The 25,200-nt window shown below is 40.8% G+C and overlaps 2 protein-coding genes and 1 long non-coding RNA gene across 4 annotated transcripts; all 3 read left to right on the top strand.

Moving 5' to 3' along the window:
- Positions 1-3,770: 3,770 nt before the first annotated feature.
- Positions 3,771-6,135, top strand: LOC117550473 (PHD finger protein Alfin1-like). 2 transcript variants are annotated; one of them, XM_034222921.1, is made up of 6 exons: positions 3,771-3,878; positions 4,084-4,172; positions 4,267-4,372; positions 4,642-4,711; positions 5,533-5,591; positions 5,919-6,135. In XM_034222921.1, exons 1-6 carry the CDS (start codon positions 3,870-3,872, stop codon positions 6,009-6,011), a joined length of 426 nt encoding a protein of 141 aa, XP_034078812.1. In that variant the 5' UTR covers positions 3,771-3,869; the 3' UTR covers positions 6,012-6,135. The 2 variants fall into 2 exon arrangements, with proteins under 2 accessions (XP_034078812.1, XP_034078804.1); XM_034222913.1 differs by having other exon boundaries at positions 4,606-4,711.
- A 5,422-nt stretch (positions 6,136-11,557) lies between these two features.
- Positions 11,558-13,981, top strand: LOC117550172. The gene is made up of 3 exons (XR_004569582.1): positions 11,558-11,695; positions 12,956-13,060; positions 13,401-13,981. It is a non-coding gene; the product is annotated as an uncharacterized LOC117550172 (long non-coding RNA).
- Positions 13,982-22,117: 8,136 nt separating this feature from the next.
- Positions 22,118-24,628, top strand: LOC117550308. Its single transcript, XM_034222687.1, has 9 exons — positions 22,118-22,213; positions 22,327-22,652; positions 22,760-22,844; positions 22,935-23,069; positions 23,156-23,313; positions 23,430-23,538; positions 23,893-24,136; positions 24,219-24,347; positions 24,445-24,628. The coding sequence occupies exons 1-9, from the start codon at positions 22,159-22,161 to the stop codon at positions 24,446-24,448; spliced, it is 1,245 nt and encodes a 414-aa protein (XP_034078578.1). The 5' UTR covers positions 22,118-22,158; the 3' UTR covers positions 24,449-24,628.
- The last annotated feature ends 572 nt before the right edge of the window (positions 24,629-25,200 follow it).

Raw genomic sequence — 25,200 nt, 5'->3', positions numbered from 1 at the left:
GTATTTCCTCGTAAAAAGACCGGTGTCAATAAAAAGCGCATTCAACTTTTCATTCACCAAATCAATTCACATCAGTTTCATACCTTTTTTCCGACACAGATGGCGGGTACTAACATTCAAAAACACACACCTATCTCCCGCAGGTATTTCGGAGGAAGATCCTCACGGTGGCGGTTCCTAATCACAACCACACTCCTATCCGACACAGATGGCGGGTACTAACATCCACAAACACATACCTATCTCCCGCAGGTATTTCGGAGGAAGATCCTCACGGTGGCGGTTCCTAATCACAACAACATCTCACAACCATGTCTCCCATCAAGTCATTCCACTCAGCATTCAAACCAAATTCACTCAGCCTTTCAACCAACAACTATCAGAGATATTCACCAAGTTTGAGAGAACATTACCGAGAGCTATTAACCCAGCTCTGAAGGACAAAGCCTACCGGGAGAGAGTCTACCAGGGGAAACCACCCTCTCTCTCGCACTCTCTCAAAAAAACAGTCTCTTTATGCTCAAAAAACCGGATCGAAACCCCAAAAAAACAAACTCCTCCTCTACACCCAATTTGTGGAAAACTGGGCATGGCCTCTAATGTACAAGGCTGAACATGACCCGACATGTTCCATAGCCTATGGCATAAGACACACCTTCCTATGTTAGTGTAAAAAGGACTTTAGGCCTCTAATGTGTTTCTCCTTAAGCCTGGAGCCCCCCTCCCTGTGAACTGCTGTCACAGGAGAGGGAGAAAACGGCCCACTCTCTTATCAGAGACACCCATAAATCATAGACCTTACACACTCAACCTAAACAAACCACTTTGTTTTGTTTATACTGTAACTATAGAAAAACCTAAAATATGAAGCATTTTCATTGTGGGTTATACAAAAATATAATTGATTATATTTGATTATAACTAACTTTCGTTTTAAATATTAAACATACTATGAAAACTCACAACACCCTCTTTTCAAAACGCAAAGTTATCAAATAGCAACAGAAAAAATTGTAAGCATACATACATATTCAAAAACCGTCAAGAAGCATTCTCATTATGGGTTTATACAAGAATATGATATATCATATATGATTTATAATTAACTTTCGTTTTTAAGTATTCACTTCATACTATGATCTCAACAGGCGGAACGATATACCGTGTCATGGCGATAACCGCGGTATGCACACCGCAGGGACGTGCGGTTTTATTCATTTAAAAAAAAAAAATGCTAATGCACTTTAGCACAGAATTCAAAGTAAAGATACCCTTATTACTTATTGAAACTGCACATACAATATATCCGATTAAAGCTGAGACTCCACAGATTATTTAAGTATAGTATCTAAGCGATCCTATCTCGCAACAGGGGAAGCAAACACAGACATCACAACACGTACCTTTTACGGGAGATCGTCTCACCGTAGCTGTCAATCTGATCAAAAGACGTGTTCAATGGCATTAAAACGAGAAAGAAAAAACGCGGCTGATCCATAGGTTGATATTGTATCTGTGGCTTTGAAGCAATTGTTTATAATCCATAATTCCATTTGTATGTAAAAATCGGAGCACAAAAGTTAGCTGCTAATGGTATCCACCAGAGTGTATGCAGCTTCCAGTTTTGGCTACGCGTCACTCTCACTCCTTATTTGTTCATGTATTGGTGTGTGTAGAACTTCCCCTGCATGCACAGCAAACCACCAATAACAATCATTCTGTATCAAGATTGATGCAAAACAAGTGATATTTTACCTTTTTAGACAGATTTATCACACAAAAAAACCTCTTTTGGGGCCATTTGGGTGGATTTTCCATATATCTGGCCCACCTTGCTGGATTTTGACATGTGACATCTCTTTCTGACCGTCAGAGCCAATGGAATCGAGGGGAAATCACACAGTCCTTATTTGGTAATGTGTGTGTGTGTGAGACTTCCGCATGGCCAAGACCGGAAGCAGCAGCCACTCTGGTGGCTACCATTAGCAGCTAACTTTTGCTCTGCGATATTTACATAAAAATGGAATTATGGATTATAAATTAAATCATTTTTTTATACAGAGACGTTAAAAACCTATGGATTAACCGATTCAGCCGCGTTTTTTCTTTCTCGTTTTAATGCCATTGAACACGTCTTTTGATCAGATTGACAGCTACGTTGAGACATCTCCCCTATAAACTACGTAAAGGTACGTGTTGTGATGTCTGTGTTTGCTTCCCCTGTCCGAGTTCAGATCACTCAGTGATGATACTATATACCTAAATAATCTGTGGAACCTCAGCTTTAATCGGATATCTTGTATGTGCAGCTACGATAAGTAATAATAAGGGTACTTTTATCTTGAGTTATGTGCCAAAGTGCATTAGCATTTTTCTCTCTAAAAATGGTTTGTATCGTCAGTTAGCTGAGATTATTTCCGTTAATCTGGTATAACACATGAATAGGTTCTTAAATATTACGATCCCCTGAGACACTGTCGTGAAAAAAAAAAGTAAAGTACCCGCCGGGAATTTGGGGTTTAACTGGTTAAAAAAAACGCAATATATACTGCAGGGGGAGAAAAAATCGCGATGTCAGTTTTTTTCAATACCGTGCAGCCCTACTGTGCGCTTGAATGTACTAACAGAACTTCCAAGAAGTCTACTCTCAGCTTTTTTCGGTGAGTAAAATGATAATATTGTACATGTTTGTTAACCCCGTTAGCAGGTGTTTGTGTGCTTGTTAGCTTAGCTTGTGATGTAGCTTATTAGCCAGCTAAGGACGTAACCCTTTATACATGTGTATATATATACAGTTTAGTTTATGATTCAGCCTTGGGTAAGACTTTTATAGTATATGGCTATGACGGCCATAATGCTAAACGGGAGCAAATGTTAAAAGGGGACCCAATTATCCCAGTGGTGGCCGCCGGAGTCCACGCCGCCGAAGCTAACCGGAGCCGCCGGGACTAGCGCATCCCGGTGTTGTGTCACATTATGCCTCCCCGTCATGAAATGCCCCCCTTGTCACGGGAACGCGCATTTCTAAATGACACGTTTACACCTCTAAATGACACGTTAACACCATAGGTTTACACCTTAAAACGATGTTTAAAACGAAAAGTAAACGTTCAGGGTTTTTATTAATGGTAATTTTCAGACTGTGAGTTGTTTAGTGGTAGCTCATAGTCTTGATTCTTCTGGTTTAACTTTTCACTCCGTATTTGAGGTGTCGAAATTCGTTCGTCACTTCCTTTTCAGTTTGTTTTTTTAAATGTTTTTTTTATCATTATTGTTACGTCCTGTCTGTATAAACGTGCTTTAAAATGTATTGTTTAATTTGACATAGTTGTCATCTAATAATCTAAATATGTTTACAAATGTTACATAGTCTTTGTCAGCATATATGCTATGCGTACAAAATAAAAGTGTGACATTCATGAAACTTGCTCCATTTATTGGTATCAGTCCTAGAACCATACCCTGAAAAATGCTTGAGGGTGGGATTCATAGAAACCTCTTTTGGTGGGGGGGGCATTATATGACAGGCCTGGCCATCACAATATGCCCCCCCTTGCTATCTTACAAAATAAAAGTGTCACATTCATGAAACTTGCTCCATTTATTGGTACCAGTCCTAGAACCATACCCAGGAACATCAACCAGCGCAATGACGGTCAAGCAGCTGTTATTGACAGCTACGCTATGACCGCCATCTGGAAACACAAATTTGGAAGAATCCGGGTATGTACATGATTGGAATGACTTTGCTTTTGTAAATGTTGCAAATGTGCATTTTTCAACAGGAATGTAATACTTGTGCAACTACTCTCAGGTTGATCCAATGGCACACAGTCATCGTGGGAATTGTGAACGAGAACCATCATTGGATGTTGGTGGTGAGAATAGGAGCATATTTTAAGCTCCAATCTGTATCTATAGTGCTGTATACACCATATATAATTAGTGATTTGCAAGATAACCGGGCCACACATACATGCTGTCACTTATTATTGATCAAATCTAAACAATACCCTACATCGTACCTGCGTAATGTATGGTTCCTGCCTAATGCATGTTGTGTTTCCATGTGAATAATAAAAGGTAATGTACCCCCATGAGAAGAAAACCCTCTTCTTGGATCCACTTGGAGAAGGGAAAGGCAAAACGAAGGTGTGCCTGCAGTCTACAAGGTACATTTGATACAGTGTACTAGTTCCGGTGTTTTATGAGTATTTTGACAATGATGTGCTGCATCTTGACACATGTACTATATACATACTGTAGAGCCTTTATGAGGATGAAAGGCTGCAAGGTGTCAAGATGGACATGCAGCACCCTCCCCCATAATCGCCAACAAGACAGCACATCCTGTGGTGTCCTGGCCTTAAAAGTGAGTGTGAAATGCATTTAGCCAAACATTACTCTCAAACTCAAATTCAGTAGCAATTAGACTGAATATCTTGACTTGCTTTTATACATCTTGATCAAAGATGTATTGAATTGTGTCAAACTACACATATACAACATGTCATTCTTTAAATCTGTTGGGTAATTTGTCTGTATTCCATTTGAGGGTAAAATCATAGACCATGCAGTCCATATACTAATCAAGGTTCTCTTCAGTTTGCAGAGAAGATTTTACTGGGGGAGTCAATTGAGTTTGAAACCTCACAGAAGGCAGTGCACGAGCTGAGGCTGGACATTGCTACTTCTCTCCTCAGAGAATCTGGTTTGTTACCTTTTCTCAACATTGTCAATGACTTCATGTAGTTACTTTTATTAATTGTATCTCATAAGTATGCATCAATAACCTAGTATATTAATAATGTGCCATGCAAATTGTTGTATTGTATCACTGCTTGGACCATTGGTACTGTTGACCAGGGACATTATCAGGGTTTTAAAAGCAACACAGTGGCTTAAGTATAGATTAGGGTAAATAGTCACTACATACAGTATATTGTGTATCTCAACTCCAAACAGATAACATATGAAGCATCGCAGGCAGGCATCTTCAACTGCAATTTCATATAGGCTACACACGTCACACTCTAACACACCCTTTCAATTCTGCGGTTTATTTAAGATGTGAGATTTCCCCATCTTCCTCCTTTCAATGTGCTCATTGGTGTGTATTACTTTTAACTGATATCCTCAGTTAATTTTTACCTTGAACTTATTATAATCAAAGCTGTAAAGCTAATGTGATGAACAACAAAAGAACCATGAGAACCAAACTTAAATTGATGCGTACAGTGCGAAAGAAGTTTTTGGATGTTTTGTAATGACATTGTGCAGGTTCCCATTCTAAAGAGGGTAAGGAGATAGTGAAAGAAGGAGCAGATGGCTCCTCTGTGCTCAGATTTAATCATTTAGAAAATCTATGTGTTTGTGTGTGTTTTGCCTTTTCTTCACACAAAATAATAAAAGACCACAACAAATGTGTCCTTATATAATTGACCTTTTAGTCAAAAATTGGAATGGGTCACCTTGACCCCAAATCTGTAATGTGGTTTATCTGAAGATATTGATTACGTTTTGTCTCAACAGATGATCTAAGCAGGCTTTGCTTTTACTGCGGGATGGAGGAGCAGGATGAAGAACATTGGGTAATTTCCTATTGCACATTACAAATAAAGAAAATTAGCAGAAATATGTTTCCAGACTTTATCAACATAACATTTGCGTTGGTAATTGCTACTATATTTGGCATCTTCAGCATTAACTGATAAAGGATTAATGTTTTGCTTGTTTTTCCATACATTTTTGTTGAAAATGTATTTCTTTCTCATAACACAACATTTATGTTTTTGAAAGATTTCGATTATTGAAGGAATGGTTAGAATGTTAGTGGGAAATACATTAGAGATATTCTATTATCATAACAAAATCCCATAATGCATACCTTACATAACAAGTATTTATTGTTTTCTCAGATTTGCTGTGACATTTGTCAGCAGTGGTACCACCACCAATGTGTACAAAGGCCGCCAGTTGATCAACCGTACTTGTGCCCTGGATGCACATAATGCCCCGAAGGAACCATCATTAACTGTCCACTGTCATTTCAACCAATGCAACTATTGTTTGGCCTGTCATAAAATGCACCCCACCCCAAAAGAGGTTTCTATGAATCCCACCATCAAGCATTTTTCAGGGTATGGTTCTAGGACTGGTACCAATAAATGGAGCAAGTTTCATGAATGTGACACTTTTATGTTGTAAGATAGCAAGGGGGGGCATATTGTGATGGCCAGGCCTGTCATAAAATGCCCCCCCACCAAAAGAGGTTTCTATGAATCCCACCGTCAAGCATTTTTCAGGGTATGGTTCTAGGACTGGTACCAATAAATGGAGCAAGTTTCATGAATGTGACACTTTTATGTTGTAAGATAGCAAGGGGGGGCATATTGTGATGGCCAGGCCTGTCATAAAATGCCCCCCCACCAAAAGAGGTTTCTATGAATCCCACCGTCAAGCATTTTTCAGGGTATGGTTCTAGGACTGGTACCAATAAATGGAGCAAGTTTCATGAATGTGACACTTTTATGTTGTAAGATAGCAAGGGGGGGCATATTGTGATGGCCAGGCCTGTCATAAAATGCCCCCCCACCAAAAGAGGTTTCTATGAATCCCACCCTCAAGCATTTTTCAGGGTATGGTTCTAGGACTGGTACCAATAAATGGAGCAAGTTTCATGAATGTGACACTTTTATTTTTGTAAGATAGCAAGGGGGGGCATATTGTGATGGCCAGGCCTGTCATAAAATGCCCCCCCCCACCAAAAGAGGTTTCTATGAATCCCACCGTCAAGCATTTTTCAGGGTATGGTTCTAGGACTGGTACCAATAAATGGAGCAAGTTTCATGAATATGACACTTTTATTTTGTAAGATAGCAAGGGGGGGCATATTGTGATGGCCAGGCCTGTCATAAAATTCCCCCCCCCCCACCAAAAGAGGTTTCTATGAATCCCACCCTCAAGCATTTTTCAGGGTATGGTTCTAGGACTGATACCAATAAATGGAGCAAGTTTCATGAATGTGACACTTTTATTTTGTAAGATAGCAAGGGGGGGCATATTGTGATGGCCAGGCCTGTCATATAATGCCCCCCCCCCCCCCCCAAAAAAAGAGGTTTCTATGAATCCCACCCTCAAGCATTTTTCAGGGTATGGTTCTAGGACTGGTACCAATAAATGGAGCAAGTTTCATGAATGTCACACTTTTATTTTGTACGCATAGCATATATGCTGACAAAGACTATGTAACATTTGTAAACATATTTTGATTATTAGATGACAACTATGTAAAATTAAACAATACATTTTAAAGGACGTTTATACAGACAGGACGTAACAATAATGATAAAAAAAAACATTTAAAAAAACAAACTGAAAAGGAAGTGACGAACGAATTTCGACACCTCAAATACGGAGTGAAAAGTTAAACCAGAAGAATCAAGACTATGAGCTACCACTAAACAACTCACAGTCTGAAAATTACCATTAATAAAAACCCTGAACGTTTACTTTTCGTTTTAAACATCGTTTTAAGGTGTAAACCTATGGTGTTAACGTGTCATTTAGAGGTGAAACGTGTCATTTAGAAATGCGCGTTCCCGTGACAAGGGGGGCATTTCATGACGGGGAGGCATAATGTGACACAACACCGGCAGCCGTAGCTAGCCCCCTGCGGCTCCGTTAGCTTCGGCCAGCAGCGGAGCCCGGAGTTATAACTGGAGATCAAGGAACGCAGCGAAACGCGGACTTGGTTCGCCTGCAGCCTGCTATAGTATTACAGATGTAGCACCTAATTTCGGACAGTTTGAAACGCGAGGGCCGTGATTGGTACGTGATCTGCCCTCACTCAAGGGAAAACCTCCAGCTTGACTTGAGACCTCCCCTGTGATGAATAAATGTAATTATTATGAAGCCAGCTGCAATGGATTATTGATCCACCAGGGGGTGCAGTGGGGTTCCACACTGGAGCTCATGTGAAATAAAGTCAGATACAGTACGCTGGATGTACAGCGGAACTTTGTTAAGATCCATATGTCACGGATATCATACTCTGTGCTAAATAAGAGACATGTAATCATTCACAAACATCACCATGTTGTTATTTAACAAATAATGTTGTTTAGTCGTAAAAAACGAATGGGAGGAAATGCAGCTCGGCTCTCGATTTTTAATCCTAATTTAATCATCATCTTCACCACGATCATTTATGTTTATGTTCGCCGAATTGACATGAAATCACTGACACATGAATATACTGTATTCAACTTCATTAAAACGTTATTAACGTGCCTAAACTCAGTAATTCACTAAAAATATTTATATTTTAATGGAGCCTCGTCGGAAGATCAGGATCCCAACGCGTAGCGGAGGGATCTTGAGCTGCATGAAGGGTGTTATTTTCCCCTTAAGAATCAAGTCGCTGCAAATTATCCCGCTTATTACATGGCCACATTCTCAACAAAGTAACGACATGACTCCCAATATTAATTGAAATGCTTTTATGGATTTAGAAAATGTTTTTATTGATTTAAAAAATAGTTGTATTGATTTAAATTTACATGCATCCGCTAAGAAAAATAGTCCGTTGTTACCGTGTTTTAAACAGTTTGAATGAAACGGCAGCTCTCAGCTGTGTATTTAGTTTCAACTCCCGCCTGCTCCAGCCTGATCCAAATAAGGGCAAAGAGGCGGAGCCGAGGCGGGACCTGCTGCCTCCGAACTGGAAGTAAACAGAGCTAGCTCAGGCTAAGAAGCTAAGCTAACATGAAATACATGCATACCAAGTTACTGCTAACAGTGTAGTTCCCCTATATAAACGTTACATTCATAATCAAATGAGACAATCTGCAAGAGAATTAGCTATATTTTGTTATTCTTAATGCTTGTCATTCACACGTTAAGAAAAGAAGTACCGATACATAGAACAATTGTGGCGATGTTCAGCTTAATAAGCCTTATTCAACATAATTTATTAACTAATACTACAGCAGGCGAACCAAGTCTGCGTTTCTCTGCATTCCTTGATCTCCAGTTATAACGACGGACTCCACCGCCCGGACCTAACGGAGCCGCAGTGGGCTAGCTCCGGGACCGTTAGCTCCGGCGGCCACCACTGGGATAATTGGGTCCCCTATTAACATTTGCTCCCGTTTAGCATTATGGGCGTCATAGCCATAGACTATAAAAGTCTTACCCAAGGCTGAATCATAAACTAAAATGTATATGTATGTATAAAGTGTTACGTCCTTAGCTGGCTAATAAGTAACAAGCTAAGCTACCAAGCACACAAACACCTGCGAACGGGGTTAACATGTATAATATTATCATTTTAGACTTCTTGGAAGTTCTGTTAGTACATTCAAGCGCACAGCACGACATTTTAATTGTCTGGTATTTGTAACAATATTCCCTAAAAGGCACAATCACCACGAACACGGCTAAAGGTAAAGGGTCAAGTACAGCCTTGCCTTGCCTTGCCTTGCCTTGCCTTGCAGTACTATGACTAACTAACGTTGTAGCCTAGCAGAGTGGACAAGTTGCTGTTAGCTGACAGTGAGGCATGTACATGTCCATCAAAGTGACCACGCCCTAATTTATGCAAAAACGTTAAGACCTAATATAAATAAAAGGGTCGTGTTAGAAAACAATTCACTCACAGATTCATAATCATGAAGGTGGAATCTAACTATATCGATAATAATATTTATTGCATCCATGGGTAGAAACATGTTTTTTTCTGCTGTAAAGTTGGGCATTTTAACATCGGGGTCTATGGAAATGACTCCTTTCTGCAGTCAGTCCCTAGCGGCCCATGTATGAACTGCAGTGTATGGCACTTCCGTATTGGCGTCCCGGCTGTTCCCCAGAGTTTGCCGCTTGGTTTAAACGCAGACTTTTGTTCCTCCATGTTTCGTTGTTATTGTTTCATTTTTTTCAAACGCTCCCTTTTTTTTGGTCCATCTGCGGCGGTAATAGGTTTTGTGCGCTGTGATGATTCGGCTGTTCCTTTAGTAATGAATATTAAATGTTGTGAGGAAATCTTTCCAGCAATAAAGTAATCCAAAATGTATTCACTTCAGGTTTACGAAAGTAACTGTAAGAGACTTTAATATTTTATTGAAAAAAAGTTACATTGCACACACACAACACACATCACACAAATTGACCCGATTGGCGGTTCTAGTGTTAAATAAACTCACTAATTAATTAAACCAGTTCAATACGCATTATTCTTATTCTTATCATTCTTTATGAGCGCAGAAATAGTCTTAAAATCAGACCTGTTTTTTAAATGAAATCTGACGGCAGGCAGTTAGCTCTGATCACCTATGATAAATGCGCCACACCTAATCGCTGGCCATTCAGCCACAGAGCTCCCTCAATACAAATCAAACTGTAGACGGTGTGAAAGCACCTATTGTTTTAAATAATGGTCGGAATGTGACCTGTGAGCCTTCTGAATTACCGTGGGACAGCACATTCTAAACTAAAATGTTCAATAAAGTAACATCTTATCTTAATAATATCTTCATATTAATAATAATAATAAAGACGAAATCAACACACGGCAATTCAAAGTGCTTTACAAAAAATGAAAGACATTAAGAAAATGGCATTTAAAATCAGTCATTAAAAAGAAAAGATAATAAAATAAACATTAAAAGAAAAAGTACATGGATCAAAGTTACAGTGCAGTCTAAATATGAATAGTTCAATTAAAAGCAGCGACAAAAAGAAAAGTCTTCAGCCTGGATTTAAAAGTAGTAAGAGTTGCAGCGGACCTGCAGGTTTCTGGGAGTTTGTTCCAGATATTTGGAGCATAATAACTGAACGCTGCTTTACCATGTTTAGTTCTGACTCTGGGGACAGAAAGCTGACCAGTCCCCGAAGACCTGAGAGATCTGGATGGTTCATAATTTAGCAGGAGGTCAGAAATGTATTTTGGGCCTAAACCATTCAAAGCTTTATAAACCAGCATTTTGAAATCTATTCTTTGACACACAGGAAGCCAGTGTAAAGACTTCAGAACAGGAGTGATGTGATCCACTTTCTTAGTGTTAGTGAGGACTCGAGCAGCAGCGTTCTGAATCAGCTGCAGCTTTCTAATAGATTTTTCAGTGAGACCTGTGAAGACACCATTGCAGTAGTCCAGTCTACTGAAGATAAAAGCTTAAAATCAGACCTGTTTTTTAAATGAAATCTGATGGCAGGCAGTTAGCTCTGATCACCTAATGATAAATGCGCCACACCCAATCGCCGGCCAATCAGCCACAGAGCTCCCTTTATACAAATCAAACTGTAGACGGTGTGAAAGCGCCTACAGTATTGTTTTAAATAATGGTCGGAATGTGACCTGTGAGCCTTCTGAATTACCGTGGGACAGCACATTCTAAACTAAAATGTTCAATCAATAAAGTAACATCTTATCTTATCTTAATAATATCTTCATATTAATAATAAATCATATAGTATGTGTAAGTTGTTCATGCGTTATTAAGTGAATATGGCATTAACCCTCCTGTTGTCTTTGGGTCGGTTTTCATGTATTTTTGTATAAAGGTTTCCTTTAGGTGATCCAGACAGGCTGGACCAGTGGGTGCTGAACATCCGGAGGAATAAATGGACCCCCAACGTTTCTTCTCGCCTGTGCAGTGAACACTTTGAGAGTCATCACTTCAGCACGGACTCATGGGTACAGATCCTTTTTTTTTTTTTTTTTAAATAACTTGGTTCCATTTGTGAGTGTAAATTGTTGTTACTAATTAAATACATTTTATACATCATACAATGCTAAATAATTGTTATGGCACAGCTTGCACATCAGTGATGAGTAATGTTCTTTTGATTAAAGGCCAAATTAAGATTTTGCCAGAAACATAGAAACATATAGAACATATAGAAACATAGAAATCGAATTTTTTTGCAAACCATCACATTTCTCTTCAATTTATGCAAAGACTCTTTATCATAGATAGAGAATTGCCATTTTCCCCCACGTACTCTGTAGAGGAAACTTCTGTGTAGCTATGCAGTGGGAGTCACCGACTCAGGAAGGAGACACGGGAAGAGCTGGAGCTTTGATGTCAAACACATGATGGTTTATTTGGAGTTAACGGCCGGAGGATTCACATCACAAGTCCAAGAGTCAGAGGTTCTGACTTCACGGTAGAGTTGCCACGTCAATTCTGAAGAACTCTACCCCAGACCCATGTATTTAGCTAGTTCAGAGAGCATCATCAACATGCTGCATAACAAGATAGAATGATAACACCTTTATCAGCTGACGCCAACAGGCAGGAACAGGGAGACAAAACACTGAGAGCACAGCAGCCAAGGTTACTGGTGCCTGTGCTCAGTCAGGACAGTTTGAACTGATACACTGGGTCAAAGTTATGGGCCTTGGAAAATATTCCACAACATACTCTATTAAAAACTGATGAATTATATTACCTTTTTTTACATTATTTTAATAGCAACATTCATTCATCTGTTGTCATCTTATAACTTATTTATCTTAACAGCTATCACTGTAAAAAAAAAAGGATTTAATTTCATTTTACTATACAATATTTATCTTTACATTCTGTTCTTGCATATGTCTTATTATATTTATGTGTATATAGATTTCTGCCTGCACTAATTTATTATTCTTAATTTTATTTTATTGTTTTATGTCTTATATAACTATGTTGCATTGTTGGAGGAGCTTGGGACAGATGATTTTCATTGCCATTCCTACACTGTAGCCTATGTGCTATGACATAAATCCTTTGAATCTGAATCTTGGAAACACGTAATTGTTGAATGGATTAACTGCATAGTTAACATGTTGGCCCTCTATTGTCTTTTATAATGCACTCTTAAATTTAAAACAACATTATTCAAAAGAAAGTTGAATATCTACAGACCTCAAAAAGTTATTTTATGTGTTTTTGTTTATTATTTTTATTAGGGAAGGAGATGCCTGAAAAACACTGCAGTGCCCACCATTTTCTATCTCACCAATGGCAAAGAACAACAGCCTAGAAGGAAAAGCAGGGTGAGGAACAATGACAAGGTAAGTGACACTCCTAGTTGGACTGTTAATAGCAATGAGGAGGAGGTTGCAGATGTAGACCATGGTAGTGGTGAAAACAGTCTTGCTGCTGATCAGAGCAATATCATTATGATACAAGACACACCTGAAGAAGCCTTTGTTGTTCAAAATGTCGAGCATAATGACATTCCAACAGTCAATGCTTGTGAGGATGTCGGTTTGGGTAGCAGCAGCCAACAAACAAAACAAATTGGAAAACAGGCAGACTCCGCCTCTGTTCACTCTTACACTTGGGCTTTAAACGGGTCATACTGAATAGTTTGTGCACACATTTTTAACATGTGATCTTTCTTTCATGTAGGACGCTTGAGGGAAGTTGCAACGCCTCGGCCAATGTGATGTCTTCTCCACGTGAAAGAGATTGAAGGCATAACTTATAACTTGAGACAATTTTCCAAAAGTTATGACTTTTATTTGCTTAGGTAGTAATGGATTACATCTAACACGAATCAAGATCGTATAGAAAAAAAGGAAAGTGTAATCCTTAGTGACATAGGAAAAGATGTAATCGGATTAGTTTTACTTTTTTTAATAATAGGGAAACTCAGGATTACAATCTTATTCAAAACCTAAAAAGAGCATATAGTGTTTGTTTTAAAATGATCATATTGTATCTCTTCTCTGGAAGCGGTACTGTTCTGTAGGATAATACTTTAATTGTGAATATATACACCTACTGCCTGAATCTGCTTTATGGTATTATATTATACATTTAAGTAAAACAAATCATATTAATATTTCTTCTCTCCTGTGTTTATTTGCATTGCATTTGATATTGAGGTAATCCAAAAGACAAATAAAGTTATCAGGTTACATTACTTTTATATCTTGATACTCACATTAAGTTACTGGTTGCGTTTTTGGCAAGTAGCCCTCCCAACCCTGTACATAAGTTATATCATTTTAATTACTGATACAGTTGTTGCACATCTTTAAATTTATTTTCTAGTGTACTTAAGTCATAAAATGATTCGAAACCTTTACTTTTCATAAAATGCAAGATGTAACTTTCAATGTGGCTTGTGTATTTATAACATTTTCAATGTGAAATAGATCTGATTAAATAAAGAGTAAAAGCACAATCTTAAATGTTGACATTTATCATTTTCCTATGCTTATTGTTAATGAAGTGGTGTTATAAACAAAATGTTGTCGTGAAGGAAATTAAGATGTTTTATTTGTTGACAAAAGATTTATTAAAGTTGATGCTCACAACTATCAAGCACAAGTACGGGCACGAGCAAAAAATAGGACTCAAGAGCACAACCAGGCAATAAGGTCTTTAGTCAAGCGTTTAATCCAAAAGGTAAAAATAAAACAGGCAATGATCAAAAAATGTACTGACTTGAAGTAACGAAAAACAACCAACTAAGTTGGCGGAAAACTACTAGAGAAGCAACAAAAAAACAACCAACTAGGTTGGTACAAATGCTAAGCAGCTAGAACAATAGCTTACGTCAGAAGAGAAACATGGAGCACTTTCTGCTATACAGACAAGACGAACTGGCCCTGACCAAGGAAACAGCACAGACTAAATACACAGGTGAGGAGTGATCATTAGGGACAGCTGAGGCTCATTGAGACCAGGCAGGTGATTAACAGGGAGCGAAAATACACAGGTGAGGGAGTGAGGTGATCAGCCAGGGCCAGGATGTGACACAACATGTGGGAACATTTATTGAGAAAAATGTTTCTATTGTAAAACAAATATTTATCTGCATACTGAACAATTTCGAAACTCTCTAAAAGGTATTATGTTCTGTGATGTTACGACCCTGTAGGGATTGTGGGTATTGCACTTCATAATTACATTCTATTGCTTATGACCAGTGGCGTTTCTAGGTGTACAAAACTGGGGGGGCAGAAAGAGGTCGGGGGAGATAGAGAGAGAGAGAGAGAGGGGGGGGACAGAGAGAGGGAGGAGAGAGAGAGGGGGGAGGAGAGAGAGAGGGGGAGTGTCAAATTACATACTGAAGACCACAGGAGCAACACTGTGAGCGCATACATTTACGTACACAGCGTGGGGATGTCATAGTAATGCACCTTCATACATGGAGTAAAGGTCACCATCACAAAGTAATTCTTAACAATAACAACAACCGTAATGCTTTAGCATTAAAACACCATAGACTGTAAATATAAGGAAAACACAGACACTCATCATCGAGGTCACAATATCAATCGATCCAGCAGAGGCAAAACACAGAAGATCAACAAAATATATGACATAAATGAACTTACCAAAGCTGAAGGCTCACTTGAAAAGAAAAGCGGCACGGGGGTCCTTCCTCTGACAGAATGTGTCTATCACTTTGGGGATGAAGTCCTGTAGTTGCTGGATCAACTGGCTTTCAATTGAAAGCATGGCCAATGCGTTAAGTCGCGGCTGTCCCATGGTGTTGCGAGTGAAAGTCTTTATCCTTTTGAGGGTGGAAAAGTTCCTCTCTGACTCGGATGTCGTCATCGGAGTTGTCACTATTATTTTGACCAAAATAACAGTCTCAGCAAACGTTTCCTCCAAGTTGTTCTCGTGAATGGATTTCAACAGAGACATGGCAGTGTTTCCAGTGTGAAGCTCACTGTGGCGGTAGAGCGTGGTCAGCTCAGACTTCAACTTCTCCTTGTTTCCCAACGCAGGCCACAGTTTCACGGCGCAGTCAAGCTCAGGTGTAGGAAATGACAGGACATGCTGTGGGAAGAATGAGCTGTCAACAAGCTTTGCAGCGATCAAATGGTCACTCTGTGAGAACCTCTGTTCCACCTGTGAGATGACTGTGTCACAAGCCTCCTTCATCACCGGCGCTGTGCTGCTGACTCGTCGGCCTGGCTCGTCTGTTCCATCATGAGCAGTGGCGGCCAATGCATCAGTTTTCTGCCTCATTTTCTGAACATTTTCCTTGAAACGGCAGAGCGCGCTGTTGATCCCAGGTGCATCGATGCTTCGTTTTTGCAGAGTGTTGTATAGAACATCCACTTCTGGCATAAGCAACGAAAAAAACTCCAGGAGCTGCATAAATGCTCGGTCCCGCAGTTTCTTTGACAGGCCGTATGCCTCACTTATGGTGACCGCATCCCATCCTGGTTGTGCGCGTATATGCTTCATACACTGAAGTAGTGCATCTCGGGTCTCCCAAACCGCGTTCACAGTTCTGCTTTTAAAGTTCCATCTCACAGCCGGTGGCCGTGGGATGCGTCTCTGTGTTGCCTCTGCAAGAGCTGCAACACGTTTTGGAGCACCGGAGAAAAAAGTGGAAAAAGCAGTTAGATCTGCAAAAAACACCTTCAGGATGCTCATCCTTGCTGAACACAGTTGCTGCAGGGTCAGGTTCAGTTGGTGGGCGTAGCAGTGAACAAACTGAGCGTTTGGGTACGTCTCCTTCATCACCGTCTGTACCCCGCGCACGTTACCGCTCATGACGGCCGCCCCGTCATAGGTCTGAGCGATTAGCTTTTCTTTCAGCTTCAGGGGTTCCAGAACAGCCTTGATGCTGTTAGAGAGACCTACACCAGTTTTGTCCTTTACTTCCATAAACTCCAAAAAACGCTCTGTAACTGTGAGGTCAGGCATAATGTATCGCAGCACAATCACCATTTGCGATTTACAGGAGACATCGGTTGTCTCGTCGGCCTGAACGGCAACAAATGATGTGTTGTCCACTTGCTTGGCTGTTTCCTCCCTGTACACATCATACATGCAGTCCAAGAGTTCATTCTGTATGGTGCTTGATGTCCCTTTGAAAACAAGCTGAGCTTCGTAGTGCCGTTGAAGCCTGGAATCGCCCTCACACATTGTCTCGAAAATTGACCTGAATATCCCTGGATTCAGAGAGTCCGCCGACTCGTTGTTAGGGATGGGTATCGTTTGAAATTTATCGATTCCGATTTCGATTCCGGTTCTGCTTATCGATTCCGGTTCTTATCGATTCCCCGTTTCGATTCCAAAATTGTAAAATAAAGAGGTCAAACGTTTAGATAACACAAATATATGTATTCTTAAAAGCTTTAACTGAAATTGTTACTAAAAAATATACATGCAATACAAATGTATTGCACAATAGTTGTGCTTTATTTTAACGGAGCTATGCCTGTGGCAAGCTATTAACAGGCATTACACTTTGCCTTTTCTTTTTCTTTTTTAGTGTAGTGGAGCCTCACTTCAGAGTGTTTACCGCGACCTATCTTTGGTGTTATGAAGTGACTGAGCTCGTGAAATGTCTACGGGAGGGCGGGGGAGCATCGCTGCGGGGCAACTGTGGACCTCTGTCGCCTGTCAGCGAAATTTATATGATGCCGTTTAAAAAAATGAAGGGCAGTGCCGGCCGTCAGCGTACCGAGCCGGCCGTCAACGGCCCGCTGACGACCGGCCGTTCTGTGATTCTCCAGGTCCGCCCTGTATTCCACCGGGTCACCGCAGCACCGCGGTGCAGACGGACCCGCTGGAATACAGGGTCTACCGCGTTTAGGAACCGTTAAGCAGAACCGAAATTGTGTATTTTGTATGGGTACCCGGTACCCGGCATTTTCTTATCGGTTCTCATCTGGAACCGAGTTTCGGTTCCCAACCCTACTCGTTGTGGCCCCGCAGTGCTGTCTCACATTTCCCACACAGTTTAATACAGGTGATGATCCGACCAAGCACGTACCTGTTTTCTTCCACCTTCCTATTATGAGATTCAATGCCGCGTCTGTAGGCGCTGTCAATCTGAGCTGCAACATTCACCCTTCCAAGTAATCCCAATTTTACGGCATTTTCCAAATGACTGTTGCTGCTCTCATGCTTCATTGTCCTCTCCGAAAGATGCTTTAAGTCCTTGTAACCTGTCCTCGACCAAGTACCTTGATCTTCACCAAAAAGCAGGCAAGGAAAGCAAAAGAGGGAATTCTTCTGGATGCTCGCCGTTAGCCATTTATTTTTAGCAAACCACTCAGCGTTAAACCCACGTTTAACTTTGCCCGCAGTCTGGACCATTTGGAAATCCGGTGGATGGTGGGCACCGAGGCGCTTTACCTCCAGTTTCTCTCCGAGACTAAGTGTCTCAAATGTGTGCTCCAGTAAATGGTCAACTTCATTCATTTTCTTTCAGTTTTTTACTTCTTTTAATCGCTGGTGATGTTAGCTATATGCTGCTCTCTCGTCTCCTCTTCAAACTACACGTGACGTTTCGCAGCACTGCACACGTGAGTACTTACAGCCAATCAATTCTGAATTATGTGAGATGACGTATGGTGGGGATGGGAGCACTATGCCCCTACGGTCATTATTTTTTTGCCACACACATTAAATAGAAAAATACTCTGAGCATGCGCAGTGTAGTTTTTACAATCACCGTTCACTTAGACTGTGAGAGGGAGGGGCAGGATCGGGTTTTGTCCCACATGGCTCTAAACAGCTCAAAACGGCACTCTAGACACTAATTAGAAGAACACAGACTAAAACAGAAATGTACAGACGAATCAGATTATTAAACATGACCTTAAAATATATTTTATATGTTTTTTTATTTATTTTTTAGTATTTTTTTGTAATCATTATTTGTAATACTTTCTTCTGACACTAGGTGGGGCTGTGCCCCACCTGCCCCTAATGACCCGCCGCCACTGCTTATGACATATTTGATGCCAACATACATGGGATTAGGGGAGTCCTTCTTGTTGTTTGCATTGTCACTGATACATGACAGCGTAGTATTCATTGTCAAGATTTTGTGTTTTTAACTTGGGACTCTTTTGAGACTGCTATGGCTTGGGAAAAGATTTGAGCCTTAATGTGTAATGTTTTCTGTATTGTATGGTTAGCTTATCCTTTCATTTGATAGTCGGATTTGGATGTGATAGCTAACATTTTCAGTAAGCAGTAGACAAAATAAGTGAAAATATGAATGTAATTTATTTATTTTTGGTTTATCTGGGAGAGCATGATCTTCATGCCAGGGTGCCGATGGTGAAGCTGGTGCAGGTCCTCCTTCATCTTGTTCAGCAACTGAACACTGGGCACATCCCCCAAGTCGTTGCCGCCACAGTGTATGAGGAGGACATCCGGGGCTGCTCTTCCTCGCAGGGAGTTGGAAAAGAAGGGGAGGACACCTCTCCAGCGCAGTCCACCCCAACCGAACCAGCACACCCTCTGGTCGAGGCCAAGGTTGCTGCCGATAGTCTCTGTAGCTCTCTGGGCAGCATGCCGGACACAGCTGTCTCCGATTATCCATACTGTCACTATGGGAGGAAAATAAATGAGAGTAACAAATGCTTCAGATAATAATAATAATAATAATAATAATAATAATAATAATAATAATAATAGCTTGGATTTATATAGCGCCTTTCAAGGGACCCAAGGTCGCTTTACAAGTAATAGGGCAAAAACAAACATAACAAAACAACAGATCGATAATGATAATGAGGAATATCAAATTAAGTATGAAGGGTTGCTCATTTTGTTCCTTTGACAATAACATACAAAATAACTATGAAATCACACCTGTATGGTTAAAGGTAACAAGAGAGCAAAACCTCAAAAAACAGATTAACAGCACACAGTTTATATATATATATATATAGTAATGCTGTCAAAATTATCGCGTTAACGGCGGTAATTAATTTTTTGAATTACTTACGTTAAAATATTTAACGCATTTAACGCATGTGCAGAATGGCCCGCCCCATACATCCCACCAGTGGCAGCGCCAGGGTATGGCTGGGGTAGGCTACACCCATACCAAGAAATGGCTTAGCCCCACCTTGAAAAATGATGTTAAAGTAAGCAAAATAAAGTCCGCCAACTCGTGCGGAGTAAATTGCACAGACCAGAGATGGGGACTCGAGTTTGTGACTCGGACTCGAGTCGCACTTAAGTCGCACACACAGAGACTTCAGACTTGACTTGGACTCCTGCTCAAAAGACTTCGGTCTCGACTTGGACTCGTGTTTTGGGACTCGTGAACAATCATTGTGTTTTCTATTTTTGGCGTATTAAAGGTGGGGTAGGTAAGTTTGAGAAACCGGCTCGAGATCGCTAGAATTTGAAAATACACAACCGGAGAAAATCTGCCACTTGCTCACAGAGCCCCTCCTCCAACACACACGAACGCGCACATGACCAATGAGGGCACGAGATAAGTTTGTGCCCAGAAGGAAGGCTGACAGGCAGGTAGGCCATCCAGTTATTTTAGCCGGGCCGGCTATCGGGATGTTAAGAGCATTCCATAGAATATAACAAAAAGTGTATCTCGAGCCGGTTTCTCAAACGTACCTTTAATATTAACATTAACATCATGGTAACACCATGGTGACCGGCGGCACACCTGCAGCTGTATCGCTTGTAATTAGGTTCACAAAGCTCTCAAGTCTCACGCATTTGGCGTGAGACACACGCATTTCAATCCATTCACACGCTCACACGCCACACCTTGTATTTCTCACGCAGAGATTTCTTTCCAGGGTACCGCCCACCAAGTTGCGCCGCAATTTTGTAAACAAACTAGTACAGAATCACTGTAGCCACGCATCAACCAATCAAAAGAATGTAAACTGTCGAACAGCCAATTAGAAAATAACATGGCTGTATCCGAGTAGGATTTAGACATTCCGCTACAACATTACATTCTGATTCCATTCCAATGATTAAGACGCTCGCTGAAGAGTAACCAAAGAGGACGGCTGTCACATAGTCACTCACTGACATTTTGCGTGGCTACAGACTGCTCGACGTGGGAGAAGACCATATTTTCAGTACAGTAAGTCATCTCATCATTGATTTCCGTTGTTATGGAATATATGTCCAGGGAGCTTTTAGCTAACAGTTTGACTGACTAGACTAGAGTATGCATGAACTAGCCTAGCTAGCCGATTGAATCCCTGCTAGCTCATTTCAGCAGCTATTCTGACGCTTGTTTTCTTCGGAATTTTGCGCCTACACTAACTTATTATAATGATTATTATTGTTATTTATTATTATCATTGTTGTTATTGTTATTGTAGTAAGCACCAAGGCTATTTGCTCCCTTGTTGGACTGTCCCTGTGTCTCCTATTTTCCCGGTGTGTGCGCGCGCGCCAGGACTGGAAATTAATTTTTCAAAACATTTGAATATTTACCAGCCACTGGGGAAAATGTACCAGCCATTCAGTAGTAAAACAATGGTACATTTGTATTATGTATTTCAAATCTACCAGCCACTGTTATGTTTTACCAGCATTTGGCTGATGGTTGGTGTTCATTTCCATCCCTGGCGTGAGTGTGTGTATATTTTATCAGAAAACAAAGCATATTAATAATTATTGCATTTGTCTTTCAAAGATGTCAGGAAAGAGGCAACTAAGCATTCTTTCATGCTTTCAAAACAATCAGCTCCCTAAAAAGGTGGCCAGGTCAGAGGAGGCAGTAGAGGAGACTGTGGAGGAGGTAGAGGAGGCAGTGGAGGAGACTGTGGAGGAGACTGGGGAGAACCCATTGGAAACAGAGAAAATGAGAGTATTATGTGGAGCAGCCACATATTGGTGTTCCTTTAAGAAGGAGTGGTCAACTCGATGGCCATTCATCACAATGGGAACCACCAGCTCCTTCTACTGGTGCTCAGTGTGCAGACAAGAGAACTCCTGTGCTCATCAAGGCGTGAGGGACATAGGGCCAAAGAACAGTCTCTAAACTCAGTCAGCAGTATTGCACAGTTCTACGTGCCAGAAACTTCTGTTGGAGGCATGAGTGTACAAGAGGCCAAGGTACATACAGTACAGTGTAGCACAGGAAAACTAAAAAGCTGGTGGCAATGTTTGATGAATTACATTTCTCTTCAAATTGATGGTCATATTACCTTGAAAACGTATTTAAGGTTATGAGGTATGTAATCAGTTGTTTCTGTTGCAGACCAGGAGGGCTGAGGTGAAGGTTGCTGTTGCAATGGTGCAGCACAATGTTCCCTTTGCCGTTGCTGACCATTTCAGCCCCTTGTACAAAGAATGTTTTAGAGACTCCCCTACAGCTCAGGGCTTTAAGAGCGCAAGCACCAAAACAACGTGCCTCATAAATGAAGCAGTGGCACCTCATTTTAAGAAGGAACTGGTGATGAAGATGAGAGAGAATCCCTTCACACTTGTCACAGATGGCTCGAATGATACTGGTATGTGCTTAACAACTTCTATCAGTAATTAGTACTTATTTTTTATCCATTTCTACATGCACTCATACAATTTGAACAACATATTGTTTTAGTTATGGTCCTTATTGTTACAGGTCTAGAGAAGATGAATCCTCTCACTGTCAGAATTTTTGACACCAACAAAGTTGTGCACAGGTTCCTTGATATGTGCACCACCAGTGGGAGGAGCTGTGGCACCGCTGAAGTGATCTACACAGAAATCAATGACACCTTGCAGGAAAATGACATCCCTTGGAGAAATTGTGTAGGTCTCTCTATTGACAATGCCCCTGTAAATACAGGTGCCAGAAATTCAATCTCAGCCAGAATGTTGAAGGAAAATGGCAGTATTTACATCCATGGATGCCCCTGTCATATCATCCACAACACTGCCAAACATGCGGGGCAGAAGTTTATGGAAGTAAGTTCAAACATGTACACTCTATATTACCAATCCGTTAAGCCCAATGCCATGTAAAACAGTTTGCTGATAGTGTTGCAATAGATACTTGAATTCATGTATTGCAGATATCCGGATTTGATCCAGAGGATCTGACCGTGGATGTTGGGGACTGGTTCAAAGGAAGCACCGACCTTAAAGGTTACCTGGCAGGTTTGTGATTCAACCAGCTCTACTGTTATACAACAAAATGCAAACATTTTTTATTTGTTTACTGTTGATGTTATGTTTTATATTTTCCAGAATTTTGTGAATTCGATGAGAGCGAGTACATGGAAATGCTGCTGCACATTTCAGTGCGATGGTTAAGCCTGGAGAGGTGCATCACACAAATTCTGCAACAGTATGGGCCACTTACCAGCTATTTTAAGTCTTTAAGTATGTTGTTTGTTTCATTGACAGTAATACAGGTGCATTACACCAGACTAAATGTGTACTTTTAAGCACTGACTGTTTATTCACAGATGAGAAACAACCAAGATTTAGAAGGCTGGTGAATGCATTTTCCAACCCCCTGACTGAAGTCTACCTACTCTTCTATCAAGCGACGCTGCCAGTGTTCACCCTACTGAACCTCCTCCTCCAGAGAGAAAGGTCTTCCATCTTTCAGCTCCACGGAGAGGTAAAATGCAAGGGTTAGGCCATCCTGCTGCCAAATACAGTATGTCTGCTTGAATTGACTGATATGTCCTTTTTCAAGTAATACATGGAAATGTTTTATGAACTACAAATTTGCAGATGACAAAGTTCATCAAGAAACTGTGTGCGAGGTTCATGAAGCCGTCAGCGCTACAGGGCCGACAAGTCCATGACATCCTCTACAAGGACCCACTAAACCAACTGCCAGGTAAAAGTTTCATATAAGGAGTCTGTATTCTCATTGACCTCAAATATACTTTTTGGGAAGATTGTTGTTATTGGGCGAGTTGGGTGATATCTCTGTTATGGCTGTTAAAAAGCATAAATGTGTGTAGGCATACCATGCTTGTGTAGTTTATGGGTAAAATGTTATGCTTACATAGAGGAATACCTTGCACTTATTGTGCACATAGTGCTCAAAACTAGACAGACTGAATCTATACACTGACTGTTTGTCTAGTTTTGAGTTAAAGTGAAAATCCCTGTCTCTACCTGATGCATATTGTTGAAACTACCTGGACTTAATTTGCTTCTCTATCTCTTTCTGTTCTCTGTCTGGTAGGAGAAAATCTAAATGTTGGCTTCACCACCAGAGCTACCCTCAATAGGCTCCTTGAGGCTGGAGACATCACACCTCAGGAGGGGCAGCTATTCCAACAGGCAGCACTGGCATTTCTGGTCAGGGCTGTGGAGTATGGCATCGATAAACTCCCTCTGAAGGAGGCTCTTCTGAGGCATACAAGATTTGTGGATGTGCAGCAGAGGACTGAGTGTGGGGTGGAAGATGCCCTATACTTTATAGACAGGTAAGGGTTTCCACATTTTCCAGGATTTCAATACTTTGATTGAATACATTAATCAGTTCTTTACACATGGTGCTCTTTTTAGATTTCAGGAACTACTACCTTTCCATGGGCCGGAGGAACAGGACAAGGTGTGTGAGGAGTTCCTGGAATATCAGCCACCACCTTTAATGTTGAGGAGTTTTGGGGGAGTATGTCCTCAATCAAGTGCAAGGTAAGAAATATTTGGCACCACATGACATACACATAATCAATTGAAATCAAAAGCAAAGCATTTGAGTAATAGAGTCTCTTGGTTCCTTTTTTTAAAGGTGACCGGTTTGAGCCAGTTTGGGAGGCTCACTAAAATAGCTCAACTTGTTCTAGTGCTCCCTCACTCTAATGCCGACGCGGAGAGGGTTTTCTCGATGGTTGGACTGAACAAGACAAAAACTAGGAACAGCTTGGCCCTAGATGGAACACTGTCCTCCATCATGACAGTGAAGATGGCAGGCCTGGAACCAAACTGTTTCAGATGGGAACCACCAACCCCAGTGCTGAAGGCCTCAAAAACTGCCACCAACACCTACAACAAAACACAGACACACACACACACACACACACACACACACACACACACACACATCCCTTCACTAAGAATGAAATAAATATGTTTTTATTTGTATGAATTTATGTGTCATTTATCAGATAAGACCACCGTCCCCACCCAAAGCCCCGCCGCTGCCAAAATCTCACTCTGAACTCTGTTCAAAACTTGAGAGCCCTGCGTTCAACTATAAAAACTTCGAACAAAACGCCGGCGGCACCAACAAAAGGAGCGCACACTGCAAAGTCTGCAATATTAAAATCAAGGATGCTGGTGCAACAACGTCAAATTTCATCAGGCACTTGAAAACTCACCCGGAGAGGTCAGTCACATTAACGCATATGGACGGTTAGCAAACATGTTTAGCTCAGCATCAGCTATGTAATGTTAACTTAGCTTGCTACTAGCTTTGTAACTGAATATTTGAAAAGATGAGTGAATGTTTGCTTGTCACACTTGTTTGCGTTGAGTGGCGTTGACA

Source organism: Gymnodraco acuticeps, unplaced genomic scaffold, assembly GCF_902827175.1.
Source record: "Gymnodraco acuticeps unplaced genomic scaffold, fGymAcu1.1, whole genome shotgun sequence".
Classification (NCBI taxonomy): Eukaryota; Metazoa; Chordata; class Actinopteri; order Perciformes; family Bathydraconidae; genus Gymnodraco; species Gymnodraco acuticeps.
This window is presented reverse-complemented; position numbering and strand designations above follow the sequence as displayed.

Bases quoted from the DNA above. Each gene is read 5' to 3' on its own strand.
- LOC117550473 (XM_034222913.1), top strand. The intron at 4,373-4,605 runs GTGAGTGTGAAA...GGTTCTCTTCAG, and splicing joins GTGGTGTCCTGGCCTTAAAA to TTTGCAGAGAAGATTTTACT. The intron at 5,592-5,918 runs GTAATTTCCTAT...TTGTTTTCTCAG, and splicing joins AGCAGGATGAAGAACATTGG to ATTTGCTGTGACATTTGTCA.
- LOC117550308 (XM_034222687.1), top strand. From the start codon at position 22,159: ATGAAGATGAGAGAGAATCCCTTCACACTTGTCACAGATGGCTCGAAT. The intron at 22,845-22,934 runs GTTTGTGATTCA...TATATTTTCCAG, and splicing joins CCTTAAAGGTTACCTGGCAG to AATTTTGTGAATTCGATGAG. The intron at 23,314-23,429 runs GTAAAATGCAAG...ACAAATTTGCAG, and splicing joins TCTTTCAGCTCCACGGAGAG to ATGACAAAGTTCATCAAGAA.